At 33.5% G+C, this 17469-nt stretch overlaps 1 protein-coding gene across 8 annotated transcripts in view; it reads left to right on the top strand.

The window, feature by feature from the left end:
- GPHN (gephyrin) overlaps nucleotides 1-17469 on the top strand; it is a 734237-nt gene that overhangs the window by 522968 nt on the left and 193800 nt on the right. For 2 of the 8 annotated variants that reach the window (XM_011949714.1, XM_011949711.1), the window contains one exon: nucleotides 5346-5387. The exons of the other annotated variants lie outside the window; for them this stretch is intronic. In XM_011949714.1, the coding sequence (XP_011805104.1) occupies nucleotides 5346-5387 (42 nt within the window). The remainder of the gene's footprint in view (nucleotides 1-5345; nucleotides 5388-17469) is intronic. 8 annotated transcript variants of the gene reach the window in all.

Here is a 17469-nt window from a genome sequence, read left to right as displayed (position 1 = left end):
GGGAGGCGGTGACGCTTGTGGCTGCTGGGTCGCGGTTTTGGGAAGCCATCCGGGCGGCGTCCGGGCGGCGTTGGCAGAGAGACAGGAACTAGGAGAACACGACTGCAACTGCTAAAATTAAATATTTAATATAGAAGGTATGACATCATTCAGAAGTGTGAGATAAGGATTTAATTAAATCATTAATGCTTGAATTGGATGATGTAGACAATATGTTATTTTTTAGAAAAGGAAGAGCCTGGTACCATTATTCATTAAGGATAATGTAATCAACCATATAAAATAGAATATTCTAAGATACAATGTTTTGAAGAATAATATTTATTTCTCGTATTAAAATGCATTATTTATTCAACATTGATTCATAGTATAAAACAGGATGTAGTAGATTATTGATTTCTAACTTAAAATACATCATCTTTTTCTCTATGTCATTCAAAGCAGAAGTATTCTGAACTTTAAGTGGGTTTTTAGTAATTTTAGTAATAATAAAATCATCATCTTGTACCTAAGCAGAATTTTTCTACCTTAATGACTACAAAACTTACTACAAATCCTTAGATTGGTGATGTGCTGATAATAATGACTGAAGAATAAAACCACATAGAGGAAAAATTAATTTTCCATTTAATCAAATGGATGAATCTAGTAAGAAGAATATTAAAAGTAATGCACAGGATTAAAGGCCAATGAAGACAGTGTTGAGAATTGAAAATGACAGGATAAGGCAGGACATGGTGGCTCATGCCTGTAATCCCAGCACTTTGGGAAGCCTCACTGAGAAACACTTTGTTCTGATTACCTTGTTTCTAAAAATATTAAATATGAAGTATATCAGTCTAAGGATCATATTAACTGTCCAGTATAGCAAAAAAAATTTAAAAGGCAAGTAGTATCCTCCCTACTTGCAGGCTGATCACTTGAGTCCAAGGGAAAAAACCTCCTCTGTACTAAAAATACAGAAAACTAGTCAGACATGGTGGCATACGCCTATAATCCCAGCTACTTAGGAGGCTGAGACACAAGAATGATTTGAACCCAGGAAGTGGAGGTTGCAATGAGCCAAGATCACTCTACTGCACTCCAGCCTGGGCAACAGAGTGAGACCCTGTCAAAAAAAAAAAAAAAAAAGAGAGAGAGAAAATGAAAACATAGAATAAGATCATCCAAATGAATACTTTCTTTACAGAATATAAATCAAGGTAAATCTACAAAGAATTTGATTAGTTGAGGAGCAGTGGGGCCAAGGAGAGCGTAAATATTAAGATATTCAGGAAAAAAGTAGATAAATGTTCATGAAATAAAGATAGGTAGAAGAAAAGAAAGGAAAGGAATGAAAAAGCTCATATGCTACAATGTTGTATTTTCATCTAAATACTCAGTTTATGTATTATGATATTAAATTTCTATTCAGCTACAAATATGTGTAGATAGGTTTTGGCTGACCAAGTGTGATTTTTTTAAGGGCTTTGATAAACAAAAAGAAATATGGTTCATGAAGACAGATTATTGGTATATAAGTGAAACTAAGATAGAAAGGAATGAAATGGAAGGAATATGACAATTATCTGTAAGTATGTAACTATACTAACACAAATTAAAGGATGGTATTTAAAGTGAAAAAAGTTAGTCAAGGGAGGAGTTATCACCCAAAATAAGACTACATTTTTATTAAGTGTTAAGAAAAATACCTGAATCAAGTCAGAAAGTAATGGTGTTTGGAATCATGATTTTTAAATGTTTAACAATTAATTTCCTGAATGCCAAAATGGCGTAGTATGAAATAGGGCTAATATAAATTATTTTTGATAAATAGATCTACCCATTGTCTTTAGGGGGGTTTTGCACTCTTATTTTTATCAAGTTAATGTGATAACTCAGAGATCAGCAAATCCTGTTTTTTTTTTAGGCCCACAAGCTAAGAATGAGTTCTGCATTTATAAATTGTGGGAAAACATCAAAAGAAGAACGTTTTATGGCATGTGAAAATTATACGAGATTCAAATTTCAGTGTTTAAAAATAATGGTTTGTTGAATTATAGCCATGCTCATTTGCACATAACCTACAGTTACTTACACAACAGCAGAGTTGAATAGTTGAAGCACAGATTATATGTCTCATGCAGTCTAAAATATTTACTCTCTATTTAAACAGAAATGTTTGCTGAGTCCTGCTGTAACTGGTTAGTGTGTCAAAATAACGTCGACATAGGAAGCGTTATAATGGAGTTTGTGAAATTATCTTCATTTTAGAGCTTAAGAAAAGAAGCCTGCTCATTTTTCTGAGGATAGTTTCAGATTATTCTACAAGGAAGCATATGTTTGGAAGGACTGATCTCCTCAAATTGTCTACCTTTACATTTTTATTCTCTTCTTTTCTATTGTCTTCTCTAGCTACTCTCTCTCTTCACATAGATTTCCCCCTCTGCACACACACATACACACAAAGTCTTCAAATATGGAACTCTAATGTGGATAGAATATAGATTATAAATTTCTCTTTTATTGGAGGCTCCTTTCTGAGTTTTCAGAGTACAAAGATAAATCTCATTATTGCTGTCTTAAACGTTATATAAAATATGTTTTTAGAGTACTTTCATTTCACACATTGCAATTTTCTATTTATTACCTCATTACATCTTAAAGATATTTCCCCTGAAGACCATGATGAACTTTTGATTTTTGCTAAATGCCCTGTTTGGCCTCACCTAAAGTCATATACCTTCTATGGGAAATTTTATACAACTGGAAAAGATACACTGATGTGATCAAGTCTCATACCTTAAAAATCTAAATGGTATTCGCATTGAATCAGCTGACTTTGAGTGGGGAAGAAAAGCTGGAACTTTAGTCCCTAGATAAGTAAGTATTTAATAGTACTTAGGTGAGCAAACACTTTGTAAACTCTATTTACTTTAAGCAAATTTGAGTGTCTTTTGGTTCTTTTATGTAGAACATTATTTGAGCCTTCCTTGTTTGGCATTTTGGCATTTATTTATATTAATAATATTCATTTATTTACTATTTCATTTATAATAATTATGTAACATCCTGAGTGTCTTGGTAGATGATGTCTTATAAATATGACCAGACTACAATAATGATGAAGATAACAGTAATTCAATTGTAGGGTTATGTCTTTGGACTAATTTTGAGTAATTTTGCTACTTTTCACTTTATTATTATTCTCTTAATGTAGTTAATTCAATTCTAAGGTTTCAATTATAAAAATAAGAAAAAACGGGCAGGCACAGTGGCTCCCGCCTGTAATTCCAGCACTTTGGGAGGCCAAGGCGGGTGGATCACCTGAGGTCAGGAGTTCAAGACCAGCCTGGCCAAGATGGTGAAACCCCGTCTCTACTAAAAATACAAAAAGTAGCCGGGCATGATGGCAGGTGCCGGTATTCCCACTTACCCGGGAGGCTGAGGTGGGAGAATCGCTTTAACTTGGGAGGCGGAAGTTGCAGTGAGCAGAGATCACGCCATTGCACTCTAGCCTGGGCAACTGAGTGAAACACTGTCTCAAAAAAAAGAAAAAGAAAAATCTGTCTTATCCTGTGCTTTGAACAACAACAACAAAAATCTCATGATGTTAATAAAATCACCTGCAGTGGCCTAAGACATCATTTAGCATGAAAGTGACACGTTTCTGAGATGTTTAATGTGCACCATAGAATTGCCCTCCTCGGAACTGACTTTAGTTCAAAGATAAAGTACTAATAAAATATCTCAAGTAAGTTTTCCCAGCAGTAGAAAATAGAGAACTGAGTACATTTTAACAATGACAAGACTCTCAAACTGTTTTGAAATATGAAGTATTTCAGTTTTATGGGCACAGATATAGACACAGAACACATACACAGCAAGATTTTCTTAGAATTAGCATTTTGCTAAAGAAATTCTGATATGTATATGGTTGAAAATGTGTAATTTCTGAATATGTATAGAATTTACCATATTTTCAAAAGTACCTCAAAGCGGTAAGTGGCTATGATACTTTTTAGCACAAGTCTTTGTAATAGTAAGCTTTAAAAATTCTGAGCATTATTTCACCAGTTCAGTTTTTTAAGATAGAAGAAAAAGGGTCTGTATATTCATTTATTAAATAAACATATATTGAGCACCTACTACATTCTGCTGTGCTTGATGCTGGACATACAGTTAAAGAACAAATCTTAGATAATAAGTGCATTTCTGATTCTTCTACTGTCACCTTCTCCAGTACCTTCATTTCCCCATCCTACCTTTGTATTTTGATACTTCCTGCAGTATTTGTAAATAGAGGATACATACTTAACAACTTCATCTTACATGGCATTGTGAGACAACCTAACAAGGAAAGAGTACACGGAATTGAACATGGCAGTGTGACAATGTAGAAAATAAGAACAGGGAAGAACATTATCAATTTAACATCATAAAGGTTAAACATGATTGTGAGTACAAAATAGCTATTTTTAAAAATCAGTGATGAAATAGCTGTTCAAAAAATTCTGTGAATCATTCTGATAATTCTGATAAAGGTTAAGTCTGTTGAAGAGTTGTGTGTTTAAGGTTTTATATTTTTATAGCGTTGCTATTGCCATTATATTTTAGAAAGTGCCTCAAAGCAGTAAGTGGCAATGATACTTTTTTGCACAACTCTTTGTGATTGTAAGCTTTAAAATTCCTGAATGTTATTTCATAAGTTCAGTTTTCTAAGAATATAAGAAAAGGGATTTGTATTTTCATTCATTAAATAAGCATTTATTGAGCACCTACTACATTCTGCTGTGCTTGACACTAGAAATACAATTAAAGAACAAATCTGATAGTAAGCACATTTCTGATTCTTCTATTGTCTTCTTTCTTCAGTGGAGAAAGAGAGGTTCAGTAATATCAAAAGTGGAATAGTCGAAACAGGAAATCAGAATCAGAATACTGGCTTTGGTGCCCTCTTTAATGAATACTGTGAACATGTATGGTAGAGTTATTCTATAAACAACCTCCCATGTAGTTCACTAGTGTTAAGCCAATGAAGATCAGTGCAGTACCGTAAGAAAAATTGTCCAGTGTTCTGCTTTCTCTTTTAAATGAGGATCTTCTCAACAAGATCATACCAGATTCTGAGCAGAGGGCATCATCTCCATCATGGATTTTTTTTTAGCAAGGTATTTTTTTGTCTCAAAGTTTTCTTTCAAATAACTTGAGTCTTGACATGTTTTCAAACTCAAGTGTCTGCTTATATAGCTGTTTTATTATCTGGCCAAGTGTGTTGGTGATGGAGCCATCTAAACCCTCTGTGACCCTTACTATGCTATCCTTTCCTCTTTAACAGTGTTTTCTTTTCCCCACTGCAAAACCAGGCTCGGCTTCCCTCGTGCTCATCTACCTATAGTGTATCTGAGGTATATTTTGCACGTGTTTTCTTACATGGTCAATAACATGCTCGCCCTCACCATTTTTCTCATTTTATTTTCCTTTTGCCTTAATTTATTTTGCCTTGCACTTTGCACTTGCCTGAAAGGAACGAGGATACCAAAGGGGGAAAATTCACCTGTTTTAGGGGGAAATTTCTGTATTTTTATGAATGATGCACTGTTGTCTGAATAACTTTTTTTGGCAGTCACTACATCATATTGAAATAGCTAAAGCCCAGATAGCCAACTTGATTGCTCTGACTTCCTTAATTCCATAATGACTCTTTTGAATTAGGTAACTTATTATTAAACTCATATTGGCTAAAGGCGAGATTCCAGTTTGTGTATCTATATATGTCTGTGTCTGATAGCTGAAGATTTGTATTCAATTACTGATTATTGTGTCTCATTAACCACAGACATAGGAAAACATCCAAAATTGATTATTAAATAGAAAATAAATATGCATCTGTTTTATATAAAATAAAAGATTTATTCCTTTTTTTAAATCTCATCAGGTTAGTTTAATAATTTTTTGCTACTTATATTTTCCTAAGATTCTTGTAATCTGGAAGAGATTAACAGTAAAGAGATTCATGTTCTTTTAGTAAAATATTTTACTTGAAATTTGTCCTATGTTCCTTGTCTATTAGGAGGTTTAATTTTGTATTCATATTGTGTTAAACTATAGAATAAATGGGTTTTCTTGTTTCCGAAAAGCAGATTTATTGAAATATTATTAACAGACTTTGAATATCCATTAAGTCTCCTTTCAAAGCAGGGGCACTGTTTGAGTAGCTAAGAAGAAGAGTATATGTACCTCAAAATATGACAGGTAAATAAAAGAACTTCAGGCCAGGTACAGTGGCTCACACCTGTAATCCCAGCATTTTGTGAGGCCAAGATGGGTGGATAGCTTGAGGTCAAGAGTTTGAGACCAGCCTGGCCAACATGGTGAAACCCTACCTCTACTAAAAATACAAAAAAATTAGCCAGGCGTGGTGGCACACACCTGTAATCCCAGCTACTCGGGAGGCTAAGGCAGGAGAATCACTTGAACCCGGGAGGTGGAGGTTTCACTGAGCGAAGATCATGCAATTGCACTGCAGCCTGGGTGATAGAGTGAGACTTCATCTGAAAAAAAAAAAGGACTTTATGAATTTTAAGACCTTCGTTCTTTTCTTTACAAAATAATTTCTACATGTATTTACTTTGTACAGGCCACTATAGCTACCATATTAAGACCAATATTATCAGCTTAATTCTGATTACAAAAATATTATCTCAGAATGTCATCCCAAAGAAAACTCTTGAAAGATAGGACTATTGAAAATACCAGGTAGTATATGCAGAACCAGAGGCAGAATACCATCTGCAGATCTCAAATTTTAAGAAAAAACTTTGAAAGAAATGGCATGACAAACCCATAGCCTCACAAAGTTGAATTTAGAATTCAACAATAGAATTGCAGCTATCTTCTTCAATTAACTTTGCAAGTTATAACTGTGAGATTTTTTTCTCTTAAAACTGATTTCCTGGGGAGTTAACTTCTTGAAACCTATCACTAAGGAGAAGCAAAGAAAAGAAAGCCAAATGAGCTATTTGTAGTATCAACAAAGACATTTGACAGAGAAGGTTGGTATCATCTCATCACCACATTTTCTATAGGTCTTTTCTTAATTCCCAAAGATTATGAGTGCTAGTGTAAAAAATATATAACCCATTTCTTTTTGCCACTTCATCCAGGCAATTCTCCATTTCCCATGAGAGTGTGTAAGAAGTCTACCATTGGCATCATCTCCAATCACAGCCTACAGCATCCATCAGGGTATTACTTTCTCTATGACAGCATGTGTGCAGGAGGGCTCTCACGTTGGAATGTGGAACTGGCTTCTTGGGGGGATTATGTATGCTGTGGCATTCGCACCATGGCACTCAGCTCTTAACTCTGGCTTCATCTAGGTTTGTTTTTTTCATTGTGACACATGGGCTTTCTTTATTTGTCATGAAGTATGTTTCTCTTTCTGTCATTTGTGGTAGGGTTTCTCTCTTTCACTCAATGCCACATCTCTGTAGTCTCCATAGTTGCTGTTTATGGTTAATTTATGATGCTATAAAGGCCAATAAAATGAAGAACTCCTTAAGGAATCTAATATTCATGATAATCTTCTTTCTAGAAATAATTATTTCTTTTTAGTCTTAAATTGGTAAATATTTCACAGAATTTTAGACTGTAAACCCTAATAAGTAAAATTTCAAGGAATATTCTTCTTAGTTTTCGATTTTTCATTTGGAAACCTCTTGACAAGATCATTGGTACAAAGTACAGTATTTATTTTATAGCATCACTATGGAGGTAGCCAAACCTTCCATGGCTCGATCTCTTCTTTCCCTTACATTTACATCATCATCTTCATTTACCTTCACTATTGAAGAAATAAAGTCTTCAATCCCTAATGTAGCACGTTGGTTTACCAATTGCATATCACTATTTTCTGTGTCATTCATTAAATGAAAAAAATAAGCCTTGCTCAAAAATGAACCTATCCATGAGTTGTATAGGAACAAGATTTATAACCTCAGCTGGCTGATACTATTTAGCAAATGTTTCTCCATGTAGTTATGGTCCCTTTGTAAAAAAAAAAAAAAAAAAAAAAAAGTGTGTGCGTGTATATATATATATATATATTATTTTACTTGTGATAAGCTTTGTTTTTGATATCTCATTTTCAATTAATCTTCGTAACAGCCTTATTTTGGGTAGATATTAATGTCATCCTCATTTTAAAGATGAGGAAATTGAGACACAAAGAGGCCGATCATAAAACTAGCAAGTGAGTGGTAGAAAATTGTCTTTTCTTAAATACCATGCTTTCTCCTGTTAAGTTGTTAAAAGTCATTAGCTCTGTGACTAGCATGTAGTAGTCTTGTATTTTCACTTCATCCATTTACTTTGTTCAGGTTGTTTATATAGTTTGGGGTATATACTATGAGAAGATGCACCTATAAGACACAAAACTTTAATTCAAGGAACTGTTAGAAAGACATCTAACATTTATGGTAATATAATTTATTGTTATGTAATTTATTGTTATTTTTCTCTTATTTAGTCATTTGATAAATATTGAGCTACCTACTATGCCTTATTTAAATATAATCATAATCTGCCAGCTATTTCTTGGCCTTTGGAATTGGCTTTACATTTAGAATACATAAAATATTATTAATGTAGTGAGATAGTGTCTCATATTGTACAGTCTTTCATCCCTTCAAGCAAAGTGGAAAAAAAAGAACTCATCTTTCATGTTTCTAACTGATTTTCAACTTTGTTCCAGCAGTGTTCTAGCAGAGCTCCTTTTTCAAATCCTTTGAAAAGACTTGCTTCAGAATTCCCTTAGTATAAACCAAAGCCAGAATTAATACTTTCTTCTGATAGAAATTGAATTCCTTCTGACTTATTTGAGAAGCTGAAATATATACTAGATATGAATTTATTATAATTTGTAACAGTATCTAAACCAAAGAAAATTAATAAACATCCAAGTTGTCATGCTTTTACTGGTCCAAATTGAACCCTTTAGAGCCTTATCTTTAATGTCTTAGATTTCCCAGTAGCAAGGTTGATTTACATAATTTGACATTTAGAAGCTAAATACTCTATTTCCTGTTGAGTAGACAGGGACTGAAAATTGTGTTTTTATTTAATGCTTAAGAGCTTCCAGCTACCTAAAGGAAAGATGGTTTTAAAGCTGTAACATGCAAAATAGTTGTCCTTTGAACTCTTAGACACTCTTAGGATACCAATTCGGATCTAAACAAACTTGGACTGCCTAACAGTTTTGGAGCTTTTGCAAACAGAAGTTTCAGTTGAATTGCAGTGAGTAGGTCTACATATTCAAGAAAGGAAGGCAGAGAGGAAAAAAGGAAGGGAAGAAAGGTAAATGGACTTTAAACACCATACCATTTTCTACTTCGAAAGAAAAAATAGGAACATTTTTTAAACACCCCAGAACCACATACTGTTTACAAAGGAAGAAACAGTAGCCAAAAAGTAAAGATTCTATACTGTGAGATAACCACCTAAGATGTTCTACTATATAAAATCTCATTTAGAAAATCTTTAATAATGGTTTATTACTTATTTCAATATGTTTATCTACAATGTTCCACCCTTTTATTCACATGTATTATTTTTATGCCATTTGTATACTATAGTTAGAAAACTGGAGATAGTGTGAAGAAATCTTAGAATTGTGTCTTTTGAAAACACTACAACTGCTGCTATTAAAATGTATTGATTCCTACCTCACTTTCAAATTTGTAGAAATGAACTAGAGTATATAAATTGTGTTGTTAAAAATAAAATTAGTATGTATCTGTCTCTCTGACATACAAATTAGTAGCCAAGCCATAGAGATAATGGGAAAACATATGACTTTCTCTTTAACAGGGATATTTGATAAATCCATCTAATTAAAGCATTCTTTAAAAAGAATTGAGAAGAATTCTGTCTACTTGGGCATATGTTTTTAAATTTCCATAATAAAAATATTTTCAAAACACACTATTGTAGTTGGCACTAGCGAATTTCTGCTTATCCTTGTATATTGCCTCATATAATTATCATTTACAATATAAAAGAGGCCATCAGTGAAAACAGGGCAAGAAAAATTTAAAGTTTAAGATGAGGGAATATTAATGGATGTGTAACAAGTTTAGAAAGTTCTTGAGCTGCCTTAAAACTAATATATAAACTATATGTATCTTTGAGAGAGAAAGGAAATATGTATATCCTCTCCTTCATGAAAGTAGGAATGAAGAGAGTCCATAAAGTACTTAAGTGAAGTCCAGCTTTGTATATATACAGATTAGCTTATCATCATAATGTTCTAAATTTTCTTTCCTGTGTTCTAGAGAATTTACAAATGAAATAGATTAATTAGAGAGATAGCTAGTTAGAGCCCAAATAAATGATGGCACATTATATGTTATAATGTCATATTATAATGTGATAGCATGAAAATGACATAGCTCACCTGCATTTATACTTACAGTTCCAGCTGCTGTTTGAATGTCTTTTTGTGATCTCAAACTCAATATGTCCAGCTCTGCTTTCTTAATACTTCTGTCAATGGTAATGTTCTTAAAGTGTCCCTGCATAGAAATCTTCTACTTATCTTTTACTCTTTCTTGTTTTTCATCTTCGACATTTAGTGTGTCATTAAATGTTGTCATTTTTGTTATTTCAGCTTTTGAATTGTCTCCTAATCCTTACTTCTGATATATAAATGAGCTTTGTAGCCACATCTACTTTAAAATCCTGGATTTGGCCAAAAAAAAAAAAATGAAAGTGGCAGCTTTCCATACATTACAGAGGTTTAAGAAATGTGAAGCAGCTCATGGTCATATATTGCTGTGGTTCATCTCCATGGATTTACACAGATTTGGTTTACCACCAATCCTAGTGTAATTTTTAAAGACTCAGATAAGTATCTTTTAGACCAGCAACAAGGTAAATTTTCTTTTGTTCCTTTGGGTTTTACTCCTAAACATGCATTTGGGTGAAATGTATAGCCTTGACTTCAGCAAGTAGAATTATCAATTTTCCCCGGTCACCATTTTTCTCTTTCAAAGCATTTCCTTCTCAACCAGTGTTCTTCAGCTAAGCTATAGAACACAGGAAGTAATATGTGTAGCTGTTTTCTTAAGATCCTGTAAAGAGTTTGCCATTCTATATTCAAAAAAAAGAAGTTTATTCATTACACACAATGAATATAAATGCATTAAGGCTTAATTCTCTCCCAGAATTGAGAAAGATATAGTAATCCTGTCTTTTAAGTAGCTCAGTACTTCCTGAAGTCATTTGTTATTTAAAGACCCACTTGAAATTTAATGTTTGGAAATTCTTCATGTTGCCTTTTCTTTTCTTTCTTTTCTCTTTTTTTTTTTTTTTGGATTTTTTTTTTTTTGGATACCTAGAGTCTCTTAAGTAGCCTGTGCTTACCATATGGTTTTAGGGCTTGAGATCATGAGACATACTTTTTTTTAAATAACCTCTTTATTTTTCTGAAAGAATCAGGTTTAATCAGCTTCTCACCATATTCTAAAAATGTTCATGCTTGGCAGTTATTAATATTTTGTTGGCTTTCTTGTACTGTTGAAGTACACTTACTGAAGATCAATTTAACATGCTGTTTAAAGTCTGGGGCTAGATTTGAATCCTAACCCTGGATTTGAAACCCAACCCTGTCCCTTATTAACTTTGTGACCTTAAGCAAGTTAACTTCTCTACACCTCATATTCCTGTAAAATAGGAATGATACCACCTTTTGGGGTATCTTAAGGATTTAACAGCTTAATAGTACTTGGTGCAGTGCCTGATATGTGTAAGTACTCAATAAATATTGACTATATTATTATCAATATTTATCGTTATATTAAAGGTAAAGTTATTTTTTGTTTCAACTAACTCTTTCAGATATATTATCTGCTATGTTTGTCACAGAGTAAAATACGTTTTACATCTAGTGATTAGCCACAGCCTGATTGAAACAAGTATTAGCTCCACTATCGACTTAACCTGACATCAGCACTTGTACCATTCCTGCCTTACTTCTTTTTCCTAGTCATTGTAAAGCATATAGAATATGAAATACGTGGACATTTAATGTCTTTCTTTTCGTTCTGCCAGGTGACTATCTTCTCCAGTTTTTCAATTGTCTTTTTCTCCAAAATAACTTTCCCATTTAGTGTCTGGATTAGTTATGCACATAAACACACCCCGAAGATGACTAGTAGGAATAGTGTTTTTTTATTATCAGTATTATATTGTCCTTGTATTCTATTATATGTCATATGCTACAAGCAATCACCAGTTTGTAAGTGGTCAAAGCACTTCCTCACAAAAAGTAGCTTTATAAGTAGTGACTAGATTTCTAGACTAGTGTTCATATAACTCTTAATTAGCTGGTATACTATTAGTAACTGAATTGAGATTTAAATTGACATATATGGATTAATGTAGGAATCTATCTACTAATTATAACATTATTTCTTAGGAAAATGAACTCTAACTTCTAACAGAATCCAGCCTATTTCAAGGCATTTTACCTGACCAATTCTGAGTGGCAATGGGATCTACATCCTGTTTTCTTCCTTTGACAGCTCAATCTTCCTTACAGTATTCATTATAGTGGAAGGTAAAGGGAGGAGGAAACTATAGAAATTGGGACAAGGACTTCCCCCTCAGCATCATCAGTCAATGTTTGTTGAAGGAGTATATGAATTGAATGTTTATATTAAAGATTTATGCCAGTATCATTAAATTTCAGTAAATTTTCTATAGTGTGATATTATTAGTCCTAGATTACTTCTTGCTGCCTCTTCCTAGTAAATGATGATTTTTCTGAATGATTCTTTAATCATTTATTAAGTGCTACTTATTAAATACCCTCTGTATCCTTCATATCTTATAAACAAGATATAGATCTTTGAGTCAGCAGAGCAAAGTTAAACAGATATGACTGACTGTGAGTTAAAAGAAGTAATGATTTCTACTGCCAGGTCTGTGTCTGATTTAATCAGACGTGGTGAGCTATAGTTGCATTTCTCTTTGCCACAGTTTACCCATCTCTAAAATTTGAATAAGCTATACCTCTGTGTTCCTCGGAAGGGATATTCTGATGAAATTTCAGAAACTGGAAGGGAGTCCTGACAAAGCTAATTCATAATGAATGTAAAAACAGAATTTTTCAGGTACAATATGAAAGGGATTATATCTTGTTACCCTGTGTGCATTTTATTTTTTACATGAAAATTCAGTCAGAGAGCCAAATATGTATAGAAAACATACTCTGAGCTTAAAAGACCATAATGGTTTGAATGTGCTGTGTGAATGTAAAACTTATAATTGATCTTGTTTTGTTATTTTTCCTTGGTTGTTTATGCCTTCAGTTTTGCTGAAACTACCAGTAGGTCATAATAAGTCAGCAAGCATTTATTTAACATCTATACATGCTACAGAGTAGATATTGCCATATTATGCATATAGAGAATGTTGCAGAAATTAAATATGGGGCCTTAATGATTTTACAAATTGAAATATTGTCCATTTTTTAAAAATCATAATCTATGAATTCAGGCTCTGTTGTTCTAAAATATGACTAGAGGAAATGTCTTTGGCTTTGAAAACTAAACGTCTTTACTAATTGGTTCAAAAAAGTCTGTAGGAAAATCAACATTCTTGAGTCCTGTGTTCATAGAATAGTCATGAGGGAGTTATTTTAAATTCCACCAAATTATTGTTAAGTCACAAAGAAAGAATTTGGTAAAGGCAGATTTTCCTAGAATAGACTTGAGTTTTTGGAGTCTTATTACATAACTTTAAAATGCCGTAGTACCTATTTCTTTAGGCCACATTTTTATCTATCAGAAATGGTGTCAGGTTGATAGTAAGGCTTATTTAATTAATTTGCCAAGTTCAGACATCTCGGAAAGGAGAGATAAAGGCAAGGCATGACATTACTCTTTATAAACATGACTTACTGGAAGAGAATGCAAATTTTCATCCTTTAAATCCTTTAATCAGCTTTATTGAGTTATCTAATATATTTGGGTGATATTGGAGACCCTGAAAGAAAGAGGAGCTCAGGATGCATTATAGGACAGAATGATTAGCATATGCACAGCAAAAGTAGTTTGTGAAAGGGAATTTGGTCTTTTTTTTTTTTTTTTTTTCATTCACTAAGTTGAATTTAAGGGCATATTTTGAGTCTTATGGAATCCATTTTGAACATCGTGATAGCATTTCCCTTGCATTTTTAGCCACTTAATTATATGAATAAGTGCTTGCTACCCTTTACAGTTGCAGCTGTCATTCTCCAAAGTAGATTCATCCACAATATTTACAGTCTTAACTCCTAAATCTATTATATTTATTTAAGATTTTTTAATAGTATTCTTTCACCTTCAGGCAGCACCTCCCTGTGAAAGGATTTACATTTTCATTCTCATTTTTAACAAGAATTATGCAGCTAAGATTTATAGAGAACTTGAGGGCTTTTTCTACAGTGTATTCCATCATCAGAAATAGGCTAAATTAGAAATAGAAATGGAGAATATATGGTGATATCCTTTCCATTAGCTTTGAAAAATTCAACTTGTCTAGTCACATGTATATGATGTCAGAGTGTTTTATAAGTATGCCTGATTTATCATACTGACTTGCTTCTTTTTAACTTAAATATCTTGGGAACACAGACTCGTGTTTCATTTTTCGATGACTTATTTTATGTCCATGAATAAGTGTCAATGCATTGGTTGATAAGTTGAAGTCACCTATACCCTTTGAATATATGTGCTTGCATCACTTTCAAATCTACCTTTTAAAGTGAATTTGACTTAATTTCCATGTGACTTTTATTACTAGAGAAAGCAAATAATTATGAAACACAGTAAGGGTTATTATATAAAATAATTTTATTTTACAGTAAAACAGTTGGATATGGATTTTACCTAGAAAGACTAATATTATATATATATATGTGTGTGTGTGTGTGTGTGTGTGTGTGTGTGTGTGTGTGTGTGTGTATTATATTTCTCCCTTGGAATTGACAAGGGAGAAAAGTAGGTATATTGGTACTCAAGTGTTTTGTATTTTAAGAGGAAAAGAAGAGTAAAAAAGGGGCAGTGGAAAAAAGAGAAGGGAAGGAAGGAGAAAATTAAAAAGGAAGAAAGAAAACTACCGTAGTTTTTCATTTCTTTTTTGACATCAGTATTTAAACAATAGGTCACTTGTTCTAACTTTACCATTTTACATAGTTGCAGAGCATAAGCAGCAACTTACAGAACAAAGGTGAATTCAGAAAGACTTTAAGCATATTTTTGGATTAATGTTTCATGAAACCCTGAATGGAATTCAGATTCATGTGGTCTTTTTATAGCCATAGTTTTCAATTATATTAGCAATTTTCCTTGTCCTATTTCTGTCTGCCTCAGGATCCAAAAAAAAGGGTCTAGTTTCGAAATTTTGTTCATACCATTCTGCACCCAGTATTGCCTGGAGTCATGAAAACCCAGCTTGCTGCTATTTTTTCTCTTTGGCAACTTGCTGCTATACCAGCACACCGCAATTAAATCTAATTCTGTTTGGGCTACCATGCTTAAATGTTCTTGTTGAGAAGCGTGGCATGAACTAATGCATGACTCTGAAAAGGCTGCTGTGTGCATCTGCACTGAAGAAAAAAATCCATAGCAATCTAGCCCCTTTGGATTTAATATTGAAGCTTTAGATTAATGGTGAACTTCTGTGTAATGCTTGACAAAGAAGGGAAATCCCTAGAAATGAAAGGGTGAACTGAGGTAAAAATGGTCTTCAGTCAGATGCTGCTAAATTAATCACTAGTAATCATCAATTGTGGAGGTTAGGAGTCCCTTCTACCAAGAATGCACTTGAGTGGAAGAGTAGGAAAGAGAAAAAAGGTTGCCATTGAGACCTGAAAGAGATTATATGAGGAAATGTTGAGTCAGTCTTCATGTGTGTGCTGTCTCAAACATTTGGCTCAGAGTCTGAAATATTTTGGGTCAAATGAAGACTGATTTTAATTGTCTTACTATACAATTTCACAGCCTAATCATCCAGCATAAAATATATCAAAAATGACTTAATTCCCTCGTATCCATGACAATTCCAAACTGTTTTTAATAAACTTTATAATTGCCTCCAATATTTTAAGTTTATTAGGAACACTGGTTTGATGTTTAAATAATCAGCATCCTGAAAATTCATTAATTCCATTAAGCAGTCATCTTAGTTTAATGTATACAATTTTTACTTGGTAGAAAATAAACCAGATGTTATTTTTCCAAGTGGAAATAAATCTTTTTTTCCTTTTACATTACAGTTTCACCTTGAAAATATAGGAAGTAAATAAATGGTCCCAAAATTTGGCATTTATTCTTCTAAATCATGTTTCTGGGCTATGAGTTACTAAGTTTTGCTTAATTTATTAACGTAAATACACTAATTGAACCAGACAACTGTCAGTTCCTCCAACCTTTGATATGTGGGCTGATGAAATATAAATAAACAAAAAATGTTGTGTGACCAGCAGCTCTGGGTCATCTAAATGACATCCTTTAGTTCATTTCCCTTTCCACATACCAAGTTTATCTATAACTTCACCAATGTATTAGTTTTAGAGCCATGCAGCACAGTTCAAGAGTTCAAAGGGAAAATCAAAATGTTATTCATTCAACTTCAACTGCTACCATATGGCAAAGGTCTCTGTCATTAGCCATTCTTACTATTACAGATCAGTGACAGTAGCATTTCTAAAGTGCTCTTGTGCATGTTAAGTACCACTCTTTCAGTCAACCTATGTCATGCACTGCTTTCACTTGCAATTACCTAACTTTCAGACATAACTGATCTCTATTTCTGATCTGAAATGTTCCCCAGCTAGAGTTATCTACCTGGCCTTTGCTTTATAGAGTCATATGTCCTGGTAGCTGCAAATTAATGATGAATGAAAAAGAGGGAGGGGTGATGGAAGAGAGAGAATGGAGGGATGGAGAAAATAAAAAAGGGAGGAGGGAAACTAGACATCATTTTTCATTCCTTTTTTACTTCAGCATTTAAAGGATAGGTCACTTGTTCTAACTTTCCCATTTTAAGTAGTTGCAGAGCATAAGCAGCAGTTTATAGAACAAAGGTGAGGTAGTAAAGGCAGTCATACTATGTGTGTGCTAGAGGGAGTCATACTATGTCATTTGCTTTAAAAGCTGTGTCTGAAATCACTTTGGCTTCCTTTTAAACATCCCACCTGCAAGGAGGAAATATTTGCAACTGCTGTTAAGATTAGTCTACCAGGCATGGTGGCTCATGCCTGTAATACCAGCACTTTGGGAGGCCGAGGTGCGTGGATTACGAGGTCAGGAGTTGAAGACCAGCCTGACCAACATGGTGAAACCCCACCTCTACTAAAAATATACCCAAAAAATTAGCTGGGTGTGGTGGTGCGTGCCTGTAATCCCAGCTAGTCAGGAGGCTGAGGCAAGAGAATTGCTTGAA

Source organism: Colobus angolensis, unplaced genomic scaffold (genome assembly GCF_000951035.1).
Source record: "Colobus angolensis palliatus isolate OR3802 unplaced genomic scaffold, Cang.pa_1.0 Scaffold3, whole genome shotgun sequence".
Classification (NCBI taxonomy): Eukaryota; Metazoa; Chordata; class Mammalia; order Primates; family Cercopithecidae; genus Colobus; species Colobus angolensis.
This window is presented reverse-complemented; position numbering and strand designations above follow the sequence as displayed.